This window comes from Centroberyx gerrardi, chromosome 5 (assembly GCF_048128805.1).
Source record: "Centroberyx gerrardi isolate f3 chromosome 5, fCenGer3.hap1.cur.20231027, whole genome shotgun sequence".
Taxonomy (NCBI): Eukaryota; Metazoa; Chordata; class Actinopteri; order Beryciformes; family Berycidae; genus Centroberyx; species Centroberyx gerrardi.
In genome coordinates, this window is record NC_136001.1 from 13,084,809 (window position 1) to 13,098,161 (window position 13,353).

At 43.1% G+C, this 13,353-nt stretch overlaps 1 protein-coding gene across 2 annotated transcripts in view; it reads right to left on the reverse strand.

Moving 5' to 3' along the window:
* asic1b (acid-sensing (proton-gated) ion channel 1b) overlaps positions 1-13,353 on the reverse strand; it is a 147,346-nt gene that overhangs the window by 8,614 nt on the left and 125,379 nt on the right. For both annotated transcript variants that reach the window (XM_071903816.2, XM_071903815.2), the window contains 2 exons: positions 5,061-5,211; positions 1,774-1,901 (listed from right to left, as the gene is read on the reverse strand). In XM_071903816.2, coding sequence (XP_071759917.1) covers positions 1,774-1,901; positions 5,061-5,211 — 279 coding nt within the window. The remainder of the gene's footprint in view (positions 1-1,773; positions 1,902-5,060; positions 5,212-13,353) is intronic.

Here is a 13,353-nt window from a genome sequence, read left to right on the forward strand (position 1 = left end):
ATCCTAAACCATCTACATTATTTCCCATTGGTTAAACTTGTGCAGAGGCTTAATTCTGCAAGTGCAGACAAAAGTGAATGTGGCGTGAGTGGTTTCAGGACTTTTTTTTTTTTTTTTTTCATGCTGTTAGCTGTTTAACAACCTAGAAGAAAACAAATCATACCATGTTGAGTTTGTGACCTCAATTCCCCCTTCTTTAATTAAGTGAGGGAGTAAGCGAGAGGGAAGGAGGTAGAAAAAAAAGAGGAAAGGCAAGAGTATAAACAAGACTTACTGAATAACAAGAGAGAGAGAGAGTAGAAGAGAGTGAGAGGAAGATGAAGAAAAGCTGGGAGGAAGAGGAAATATTTAAAAGTTTTTGCTTTCCATGTTAAGTAAGGGGAACTTTCAGGATTTTTAGATTTTGTGTGAGAGTGGTGAGTGACAGCTTGGCTGACTGAAAAGACCCCGACAGTTTTACACTACAGGGCAGCTGTAGCAGGGAGTTGAATGAATGTGAGTAAACTGCATTAGATTAATGAAGAGTGAGACTGCCAGAGAAAAACACAAAGACAGACAGAGAGAGAGAGAGAGAGAGAGAGAGAGAGAGAGAGAAATCATATCACAAAGGAAATGTAAGGATCATTGGAGAGGAAAAAGAAAGGGAGGTGGAGAGGAGTAGAGAGAGAAAAACAGAAAGAGGGACAGCCTCCTGCAGACGCGACATTGGCAGCATGCATAATCCTCCTGCAGCCTGCTGACACTGGGACACACTCACTAACAGAGTGGACGTGGAGGGACTGAGAGCACTCCTCCGAACTCCATCCCTTCCTCTCCTCTATTCATTATGTATGGTTCTGTACCGTATTAGGGGCCAGAGTATATGATTTCCATCTGGTTATTTGCTTGCCATCCCGCCCGCAGAATTATCCACAGCTGAGCCAAACAGCACACACGGCTGCTTCGTTCCACATACTGAATGGGAAAGGGTGTGTTTCATAATAATGATGTGGTGGCTCAATGTGGCATGCATCCGGAACAAACCAAATCAAGTTTTAAGCTGTCAAGGTAAAAACCGGCTTTGATTTTGATACATTTTTCAAGGGACCATGTGCAGGGAACTATTGATTGCACAGTTGGACAGTGTACACCAAGGTTAGGTTTCTTCAACAACAAAATTAAAGTAGAGATTCCAAGTATAGATACAGAGGCAGAGCTATGCTGAAAAACCCCCCAGGAATTTCATGCTTGTTTTAATGTTAGCCATTTGTCTTAGACATACCTGACTGTCTCCACTGTGAACATGTTACATGGTAAGAATTAATCATTTTGTAATGCTAATGTCCTAAAGAGAGATTGGCAGCATTGGTGGTGAGATAACTGTTCAAGTAATCATATGTATCTACTGACAGCCATATAAACCACAAAATGGTTTACTAATCACTGCCAATTTCTATTTCCAGGCAGTTGGTATACACTCCACTGAAGGGTTACATCTTTCTATGTTGGGCGTCCTGGTGGCTCAGTGGTCTAAGGCACATACCATAAGATCCTGGTTTCGAAGCTGGACCAGAACCTCTGTTGTATGTCATCCCCCTCTCTCTCCCAACCTTTCCTGTCTATCTAATAAAGGCAGAAATGCCCAAAACATTATCTTAAAAAAACCCCAAAAGAAGCACAAATGTCACCCTACAAAATGAGACAAAAGGCCAATGTTTACTCTCCCAGACAACAAAGTTATGATATATTCCCCTCCATTCAGTGTGTCATTGCGCCATCGATCCCAAGACGTACCCGCTGTTCCTGACAGGAGACGAAGGTCTGGAACCCCGGTGCCACTCCGAAGCCCAGCTGGTCGATGAACGGTGGCTCATCTTGGCTGTGGATCTGAACTTTGATCCCCGCCTCGAACGACGTCTCATCTGTTCAGAGAGAGTTAGGGTAAGGGCAACAGGCATCATGAATCACATGCACACATTGGTATGCACACTCTATCAAAGTCAAACAGCAATCATTACCCATCAGTTGGAACAAAGGCTGTGAATCATAATGCTGGAATATGTTTGCATGAAAAAAGCTGGTATCAAAACATTAAAAAAAGCTTACAAAAACAGAAATTGTAAGATAGCATTAACTTGTAGACTCATTTGATCTAAAAAAAAAGGGCCATTTGTAAGGAGTAATAATTCCAGTACACCCACGCTGTCGTCTTTCAGGGGTTAACAATAGCTGGAATGAGGTGTGAAAGGACAAAGGAGATGGACTCCTTAAGTAGCCTGGTTGACGACACCGCACGCCCCAGAGGAGGCTTATTTACTGCAGGGGAAATGAGAGTGAATGGATAAATTAATAAATAAATGATGAAAAGGATAAAAGGAAAATCAATACAGCTGACAGCTTCTTTCGCTCCAGCACTCTGCCGTATAGATTTTACATGAAGCAGATGGGCCTCCCTGATACTGAGATCAGGGAACATCACAACGACACACGGCGACTCCAACCTAGTGAAAACATATTTCCATCACATTTGCTGAGACCTGCAAGTGCTTATCGTGGCGATAGCAGGCTGGTTTCAAGTGATTTAGTGTCTTTGAGAAGGAGCTACGGGATTAAGTAGGATGTCTGATTCCTGATGCCTTTTCTCCCTGGTTGTCACCCAGTATCTGTTCTTCTGATTGCCAGTCTTTCTCACTTTTTTCAATTAAAGGGCTCGAGGATGCAACTGGAATTCAGCGAGAGAGCTTCGATAAAGGGAGCGACAGACATTAACAGTTACACACTGCTCTGCTGAGGCTGGATACAAAGCCATTTGTGCTGCTGCCAAGCAGACTGCTTGAGGCTTGGAGCAGCACACACATAACTAGTGCTCAAGCTCTGCTTGGAAAAGTTAATACCATCTTTAAGTCATGCCCATCTGTCATCCTTATACCGTTAGAATAATTATATTTGGGTTCAACCTTGGAGCCAAATGAAAAATCAACCCCAAAGGGACTTACAATACTAACATGTTCAGTTCACTAAGTCTCAAAGTAATTTCATTGCCTCTGCTTTGTTGTGAAATGATTCTGGGCTCATTCCACAGTTACAAGCTGGGTGGCACTCTGACTTTTGGGGGCCCTAACATTTGATTTGGTGCCCCAACTTGATTGAAGCCACAGTTGTCATTTCACCCCACTTTTGCCCACCCATCAGTTATAAGATAGTTTTAACCCCTAAGATATAGTAATCACAGAGATCATAATATGATTGACCACAGTATAGTCTATATGACCAAGAAACATGGTTATGGTTTTAGAAGGAAAATCATAAGCTTCTCAGTTAAGACCATGGGGAATCAAATTCTATATTTTAGAACCTGCCACTGCTCCCATTTATTTGGATTTCTCTGTGCTCCCTCGTTATTTGTTCCTTTAATCTCCGACATATCACAAGAATTCTCACTGACAGCTAAGTCTGTTTAGACCTGTTGTTTGCACTGGCAAGTTAAGCACTGCGTGGCATCACATCCCATCTCAGCATTTAATGAAAGTAGACAGGCTAAGCAAACAGGTAAAAATGTGTTGGACAAAGAGGTTGGCCATATAATGGTCCATCTGCATCATTTTTAGCTGTAGTGACAAAAGCTTTAGGCCTTTAAAGAGAAGAATAAAGAAGGCTATTTGATATATGACGCACCTAAAATTTAGAAAACCATCTAATTTTGTTGTAAATTTGTTGTTTGAGTGCATTTCTGATCGTTCTATTATGAGACAAAATATTTTATTATGAAAACAAATATGTTAAAATTATGAACCAATAACCTTGAAAACACATTTGTGGTGTCAAAGATATTCAGCATAGAAAGTGACTATAAACAAATAATATAAACAGTAGTCTTTTGTGTAATCCAGTAGGCTTCTATGAAAAGTAAGTAAAGTGTGTGTGTGTGTGTGTGTGTGTGTGTGTGTGTGTTGCACTTATTGCATCCTTAGGTTTTCACCACATCCCCTCTTGCAACAGCTGTTAATCATTGAATAATATTACACAAATAGCATGGAATATTAACATTATTAACTCATCATCACAGCTTACTGATTTGTGGTTCATGCTCAGTGAGTATCGTCAGCACTGTTGTTCTGTGACCTATAGTGAACTGGGCCGTTACATTTCCCAGTGCTTATGAAATATTGATACAGACACACAGCGTCTTATGCAACCACATTAAAAGCATACTTAAAAGAACAACAGATAAAATGGTAGGAGCAGACTAAAATAACTTAAGAATTTTGAATGCATTTAGAGAGTTACAGTTTCAAGTACCTCATCTATAAAGATACCACAATATGAGCTTCAGGGCGTCCTGGAGAGGCCGAGCCCTACACTCAGCGCCTGTATTATGCAGATGAGGGGTCGGCCCTGACTCAGTGGAAGAGCCTCCAGCCTGCATTGATTTTATATCTGGCAAATGGTTCTGCTCTTGTTTGATTCATGCGGAAAGTAAGCCTGACTGACAAGTGATGCAGTTATATCACAATAAAAGAAAATTTCTCCTAATCAATATCCATCTGTCTTGATACAGAATAGTCGATAATATCTTGTGGCCAGAAATGCAGGTGCGTTTCCACTGTGCAGTGTGCATCACTCATACAAGACAAGAATGGACAGGATATTTCAGATTTCAACTGAACACAGCTGTGCTACATGCACAGATGAGAATGGCAGATTGGGAAAACAAAACTTCAACCAATCTGGCCTTAAGTATGTACTTGTCCAACACACTCAGTGGATTTAAGGTGGTACATTTAAAGCAAAAATGGATGGTGGGCAATACAAAATTTAACAGAGATTTTTATAGGGATTAGGGGGAAATCCCATGTGATAGGTTTTCTCATAGACCTTATTAGAGCACCAATACTAAGAAAAAAATCAGGGTTGGCCACTTCGGTGTTTAATTGATCAAAAAAAAAAAAAATCTGTTAAGCCATCCCTTAAGGGCGCACACACACACACACACACACACACACCAATCTCATGGTTGTAGCGGACACTTTCTGAACAGGGAATGTGATGCAGCATGTGTTGTACCCTCCAGGTAAGCTTACCAGTCTCTCCCCAGACGGGCAAGTATTCGTCCTGCTGGATGTCCAGCATTATTTCAAGGCCGTTGCCCATTCCACCCTTCATCGTCACCTGCAGGGGGCGCCCATCTTGGCCCGAATTAAAGGTGTAGCATTTCCCATAGCGTGTGAATATCTGAAATAAACAAAGAGAAAATAAAGGGAGATTAGTGAGAACTCCCCGCAGCACAATGACAGAAGAGTAAAAGAATATGTAGGCCTCTCAAATCAATCTAAATCTCAATCTTAACCTGAATGCAATATCTCAATTTCCAGTTGAATGTATTAAATCTTCGAGAGGAGAAAGTAAAGGTAAATACAGATTTCTGAAAAGCGTTTTCTCATTCACTGAACTCGTCAGCCAGTAGACCTCGCAGGTCTTGGTGTTGAGATGCTGTTGACAAACGGAGCCCTAAACCTGACAGTGCTGTATGATACGTGCTTGAGATATTCACCATTTGAAAAATGTCTCGCATACTCCAACAAAATCATTGCTGGCATGAAAGTTCCTCGCTATCTTGAGCCCTTTATGTCCAAAATATTACCATTTTAGATAAGGTAATCATCTGTGTTTTTAAAATATTGAGGACTGAACAACAGGCAACATCTTTTTTTCTAAATGAAAGCTTTTCATGTGACATCATGCTATCTTGACAAAAGAAAGCCTTATCAAACAAAATATTTGAGGAAGACATAATACACATCTTTTGATCTCTAAACATTTGATCTCTATGAACCACATATCTGGAGATGCACTATTCCAGTTAATGATATCTTTTAGTTTAACGAACATAGTGCAGTCCCCAGAAGCTAACAATGACTGCCCTTAGACTACAGGCTTGGACTGTACTGCCTCATTAGCTGATCAGCCGTATAGCTGCCACTGGAGAGCTAGAGAGCAGGGGTGCAACAGGGAACTGTGACCTGTGGGGAAAGACATGATTGGCAGTTAACTAATGGAAGTGTAATCTAATCACAGACATCAGGGAATGGAAAGCCATGGCCAGGATCCAAAATCAAATGTTCTTTCACTTTGGTGTCAAGCAGGATGATTCTTTGCCCTGCCTCAAAACATCTTAGCTCACAATTATGGAAGAGCATTTTTGATTGCTCATGGAAAACCTAGGGCATGTTACATTTGTAATTAATGGCAAAAAAGATAAAAAGAAAGTGGGGGAGTGGTTTGTGCAGAAAAAAAAAACATGAAAAGAGGTATAATAGGGAAAAGAGTGAAATGAGTGTCTTCCTTTTTGTGCTCTTCCAAGGCTTCACAGGCACCATAAAGCGGTGTGGGGACAAGGCAACCATTGGAAAATACACTCAATATACAGTAGATTAGATTTCTTCGCAAGAGAGAGGTACAAATAGCTACAACACAACACAGTCTGTACAAAAGGCTTTTAGCTAAGACTGCCTGAAAATGATGCAGCCCCATTTCTTCTGCATGTATTGTGAAGACCTTGGAACACACAGGGAGGCGTTTGACTTATGACTCAGACATTAGTCGCTCATGACAAATGACTCAAATGTCACATATCGCAGACGCATGGAGCCGAAAAAAATGCATCCGTGTCTCACAATGGAAAACTTTGTATTGCGTGAGTCCTGTTCGGCGAAGTGTATCAGGAAAAAAACTGGACCTATGATGAATTGCCACCCAGGGCGCAGACGCAGAAGCTCTTTAAGATACAAACTCTGGAGAAATATAATGAAATGCTTTGTGATATGTCTGACACAATATGAGATGTGACCTTTCAAGTGTGTAACTGGCAAAACTGAGTCAAGAGCGGCGCCTCCAACACCTGCCCATGTGCAGTGACTCGGCAGCAGGAGGATACAAACATCGATAAAATGGCCCTGAAATCCATCTCAGTCCTGGAGTCGCCTCTCACTGTAATCAGATCACTGTTTATCATTACTCCTTGGAATATAAAGCAGGGAAATCTTATGACATTACGGCACCACCCGAGTCAGCTGAGCAGAAATACTGACAATAACAAAGGGCAATGCCTGCAGGAAAAGGTCTCTGCTTCTAGCCTGAGACTATTGTAAGGATGGAAATGTTTTCCTCATGAAACCCATTCAACGGCTGAAGCTGCCATCCATTATACTAATCTCCTAAATCTTAATCTTCTACATAACCACAACAAACAGCCAGTTTGTTAGGGCTATTTTTCGAACAGCTCTGCCCACAACAGATCACCTAGACCAGACTGTCTTTTATGAGACGAGTTTGAACATGAGGAGGAGGAGGCAAAGCTCACAGCGAGCAGAGACAAGCAGCAGGGAGATGCACATTGTCAAGACAAGAGTGATCAGAAGAAAGCAGGAGTGTGGATTGTAGGTGATTGTGTGTGTGTGTGTGTGTTTATGTGTTTGTGTGTGTGTGTATCTGTCTACACCTGAGTGAGAGTATGAACGTGCACGCTGGCATGTGTGTGTCTGTGTGTGAGTGCGTGCGTAGGGACATGCCTGCTTGCATCTGTGTGTGTGTATGTGTGTGTGTGTGTGTGTTGATAGTGAGGTGATTGACTAAAGGAGGCCTGTAGTCAGAGTTGCTGTGGTAACCAGGAGACTGTGCTGGCTGTATTGAGCGGAGTGAAGAGCGGCAGCAGTGGGTGCCGATGGTGACCTTGGGGACTCGGGATCTTCATTGTGTTGTGTTGTGTAGCTTTGAGGCTTATGCTATAGTCTCAACATGCTTCTTCATGTCCATCTATTCGGCAGCTTGCCTGTCGTACCCATTTGTGACGACAGCTGCTGTTAGAGGGTCAAGGAAGTGTTTGGATATTAAAATTCCACACATACCACCAAACAAACAAGCAGGAGCTACGTGTTATTTTGGAAAAGTGCGACCTTTTACCTGTAATACGACTTGTTTTTCATCAGCCTAGCGCAAATAATGCAAATACACCTCACTGAGGCAGAAACATGCTTCCCCCATGCTGCAACGGCTCTACAAAAAACCCTCTTAATAATATTTAAAGCAAAATTCGCTAATGCTAAATGAAGGGGAGTCATAAGGGCAGCCGTGACATTTTGAATGGCTTTGTACAACGCTAAAAGATAGTGAAAAATTAAAACATGTTGCAATTACCCTAATGCCTAATTCATTAAGCATTAGGGGTGACCAAGTGTTTGTGATGCTTGTACAGCTTTTACAAGGGAAACATGTATTGCATCTGGTTCTTCAGCTGCTCACTGCTGAGCCCAAAGAAGCATGTGAATACCAGATTAAAAATGGGAACTTTCAACTTGTGAACATAAATATGAAATATTTAAATCGACCCACCTATGAACAAAATACTGATAGAGACATCGCCCTCCCTCATACTCACAGGGTGTAGAAATGTCACTGTCTCTCTAAGATGAATAATTCACAGACAGACAGCCTGAGACTGTTGAGATGGCCCACGGCTATCCTTCACATGACAATGTGACAAGGATGCACAAGCTGTTCCCTAAAGTTGCCAGGGAACCACTTTTCCCTCTCTCTATTGATTTCAAGATCAGCACTAGGCACGCAGGGACAATGTGTTATGACAGTTACAGAAAAGTACACACTTGTGAAGGATTTTTGGGGTTGTTTTTTTGCACTGAATCAATACAGCTACCTTAAAAAAAGGATTCATGCTAAAAAATTGTGACAAGTGTGGTCTTTGCATGTGCACCCAATACTTAGCTGCCGATTTAAGGGAAAAATCCGCCCTTGGATACTCCTACACTGTTATATATCATCAATTTGTTACGTTCAATGAATTCTAGGAGTTTTGTGATGAAGTGTTGTGAAGTGTTTACTTTCCCTCAACCTGCTTCGTCTACTTCTCCTTCAGTGATTTCATACATTTCCCAGAATGCCTTTTGACAACCCCCAGAGAGCGGGTGTGAATGTGTTGCATTCAGCTGTGGATCATTCGTGTAGGTGGAGAGAGCGATAACAATACTGATAGCTGAGCAAGAGGTTTTCCAGGTGGGAAAAAGTGATAAGTCTTGTCTTGTCATGTCTTGTCATGTCTTGTTGCTGCATTGCATTATGGTCTAGACGATCACTGGTGGAGAAGTCACTATCCCTGGCTCTTCCACAATGAATTTCTCCCTGTTGTGATTGCTGAATGTCGGTGCAAAATGGTGAGACTAGACAGAAGGCCTTACTCTTTGGCCTTGTTCAGACTGCCAGCCCAAATCGGATTTTTGGCATATCCAGATTGGAGTCGGATTGATTTTATCAAGTCTGAACAGCAAAAAACCACATGGAATCCGATTTTTGCAAATCAGATTTGAGCCACATTTGTATGTGGTTTGAAATGCGATTCAATTTCAAACTGTCATTAACGTCACTCAGCTTTGTTCCATATCTGAAAAACGTGCCGTCAGGTACCGTACGTACACACGCCGTTACGATGTCGTTACCACGGCAACCAATGCAGATTGCTTAAAGGTGCCTGAACGCACAAATCCGACCTGGTCACTTGCAAATAACAGTGTGGATAGTCAGTTCTAAAGATCGGATTTGAGAAACAAATCGGATTTGCCTGCAGTCTGAACAAGGCCTTTGACATCAAAACATTATGTTTACTATTGATGTTTAAGATAGTAGAACGTTTTTCTGCTGTCAAACTCCATTGTAGTTGCTCTGGAAATATTTCAACATGACGTTACATTGTCTATGTTTGGCCAGTTACCTGCAGAATAAGAAAAATATGCCACCAAACAACAAAATGAGTCTAGAAATGCAAATTACACCGCCAGTAGCTGTTTTTTAGGTGTTAATGTTTTAGGGTGGATTTTTCCTTTAAAAACTCACCTTGATACCAAATTGCCAATAGCAAATGCAACCCGAATTAGACTTGCCACTATATCAGACCTAAGAAACCTGGGTGAAGAGATGTGCCTGTCGATCAGTACGGTGCACAGGAGGAACAGAGGCTGATCGCGTGCTCTGAGATGGATTTTGTAACTGAAATCAACGTCTGCGACCTGTGAGTATGGAGAGGTCTGTCTGATGAGAATTAAGCATGTTTGTTGTTAAAGCAGAGATAAAGAAGGATGGGGCAGCGGATGGAGGGAAGGATGGATTAATGTGGCCAGCGGACCAAATTTATAGAGTCACAAGGTACAGACCCGTCAACGTGGGGGGTTTTCTGCACAAAAGTCAATCTTGAAACCCATTGTATGTAGACAGGCTCCCCTTTCTCCTCAACACCTCACTTCTCAAGTGTGACTGACGCTATTGGTCTGACTCATGCCAGCAGCTTGCCTCACCCCTCCTGAGGCCAAGAGGGGCATCATCGATTATCTATGCACTCGCACATATCCCCAAAACCCAGACCTCGCCATTCCGTTTATCTTTGAAATAGGGCTCTGTTGCTCGGTCACCCTTTAAAACGCTCGGCGCTCCTAAAGATGATGGTAGGAGGAAATGTGTTTGACTATGATAACTTCATGTTCTGTGGTTCTCATACAATATAAGCGGAGTGCATCTGAACGTGTGAAGAAAAGAAGCATCTGTTTGATACGCTATTTAGGATCAGGGGCTACAGTTTGATGACACACAGATTGAAGGCTGCTATTAAGGCAAGAGGTTTAAAATTATATGCTTCCCTCACAACATATTCATAACCCTCACAGCCATGTCTGCTGCATCCTATTACTGGCAAAAAAACATATTCCCAGACATCAAAATGTGTTTCATACAGCGGATAAAAATCCACTTCAATGATAACAAATTTGGGTAATGAGGTGATAGAGAGAGGAACATCGACTTTTACATTGTTCCTCATGCAATGATGGAGTGCAATCAATGGAGCTGCAGTTTACCAATGAAGCTGATGCTAACTGCTCTCCATCAGAGTGTCGGAGAGTGTTGTAAAGCGTTGCTAAATGAATCAAAAGTCTTCATTAGAGGCAGATTGGTCTCCTGAGAGCATGGGGTTGTACACACATTGATCCAGCTGTGATGGACGAGAGAGGAGGGACCCATTCAGACCAAATGGGGAGCACAAAAGGGTGGTGGGTTATGCAATCAACTCGACTGAAAGTATTCGTCTTCTGATGTTGTTTGGCATCAACTTTGGGATCATTACGTTTTCTACAGTGTATACATGTGTATGAGAGTGAAAGAGTGAGAGACAGATAGAAAGAGGGATTGACTGAGTGTGGGGGCGAGTGAGAGAGAGAAAAGTATGAAAGTGAAAATGTGAAAAGAACTACTGTCGTCCTTTAATAAATTTTAAATGGATTCTATACAAATATCACACCAACACCAACACAGTCCATTCAGGAATATCATAGGAATATTATAACAATATTCAGGAGATACCTTAGGAGATAAAATTCAAATTTATGTCAATACCAATCATACTTTGAATTGTAAATTCAAAGTATGATAGGTCACTATAAATCCACAGAATATAAGTCCCTATTGCAATAGTACTGATTTTTTGTTGGGATAAGACAGAGAGAGAGAGAGAGAGAGAGAGAGAGAGAGAGAGAGAGACAGAGAGAGACAGAGAGAGAGAGATACTTGATTGAACTCCTGAGGCGGCTTGAGCGTTAACGAGCAACAGTGCACAGCAATGCGCATTATGGACAGACCTCTGACTGCATGGGTTCAAACCAAATTAATTAAGCAGCTAGTTGATAGCTTCCGCGCAACACGTATTGGCTACTGACAAGCAATTGTTTTAAACAGTTTCACTTTCAGACAAATCCTAATTGAACAAAAAGCATCCAGCATCGACCTGTTGGGGAGGAAGAGATAAACAACAATTGAACTTTGGCGCTGTCCACACACTCACGGTGCTGAAATTGCGAGGCCCGCAGAGCTCTCCTTGGTATCGACAGTACAACAGCATCTCCTCCAGCTGGTGTCCCAGTCGGTCCAGCAGCTGCCTCATGGACGGCTGGGACTCCCGGGGAGGGGGAAGAAAGTGGTTGAAGTCTAAAATCCGAGAGAGCGGAGACCAGGGGGGCTCGTTCCCCAGGCTCGCGCTGCCGTCGCCCCGTAGAGGTATGAGCGCCTCTCTTGCAGCGGGAGAGACTTGCCAGTTCCTCCCCAAAAGTCCCAGCCACCTCCCGGCGCTGAATATGTCCGTCTTTTTCATACGCCGTGGCAGCAGGAGGTTTTGGTTACAGATAGTGACGGCGGGGAAAACGAGTCGCTTGGCGTACACCATGTGCGCCTTGGTGTGCACAGGCGAAGACAGCAGGTATCGCACCCGGTTGGACGACCAGGTGAAGAGGAGAGCCAAGGCTGCCAGAAAAGCCAGCAGCCACGCAACTCTCCGGGGGTAGGAGCCGCTGAGAAAGACGTGCCTCAAGCCGTGCAAGGTGGTGTGTTTCAAGAAGAGCTTCCCGGCTTCGGCGATGGAGCCGGGTCTCGGCTTGGATCCAGAGGAGTCGCACTGGCACATTTTGGAGGAATACGGGTGCGCACCTTCAACATCGGTCCGGGTATGATCACAGTGAATAAGCCGAAACTCGTCTCTCCTCTCTCAGATGGCTGCTGTCTGTCAGAGACTTCTTTGGAGAGAGAGAGAAGAGCGAGTGAGGCGCACACAGCTCTCCTCGGTCCTCTCAGGCACTGAGCAGCGTTTGGAGTCTGGTAGCGGTGATGGGCGAGTATTTTGTTAGTCGCAGAGCGCTCCCAGAGCTTGTCCGGGGGGTGGGGGGTGGGGGGGTAGCCAAGTTATTCAAAATGATTTAGTGCGCTACCCTGCAGCAACAGGAGTCCAGTGGATTACTTCATCAAATGCTGCAGATTACAAGCAGTTAGGCTACGAAAATCCCCAAAAATCCCAAGAGACTATGGATTTTGTTCAAATCACGCAATTATACGCCTATGTCTTATAATTAGACTACATGTTCTCCCTTTGTCTGTCTGTCCGTCTGTCTGTCTCTCTCTCTCTGTCTCACTCTTCCACATCTCCGCCTCTCCCTCCACCCTCACTCTTTCTCTGTCGCTCCCCCACTCCCAGTCTCTTCCTCAGAACATCCTCAGTGCTGTTTGCTGAATGAAATCATTGCCTTTAGTAGCTACAGACCATTTGTCTTCCTTTTCAAGCCGTCACACGCACACACGCGCACACACACACACACACACACACACACACACACACACACACACACACACACACACACACACACACACACACACTACGTAATCCCTCCTGGCTCACAATTTGTATTCTTCCTAAAAATTGAACACTGCACTAGTAGCTAACACTGGAGAGACTGTAGTCCCTTTCATTATTGTTCCACTAGTTGAATTTTAAATACT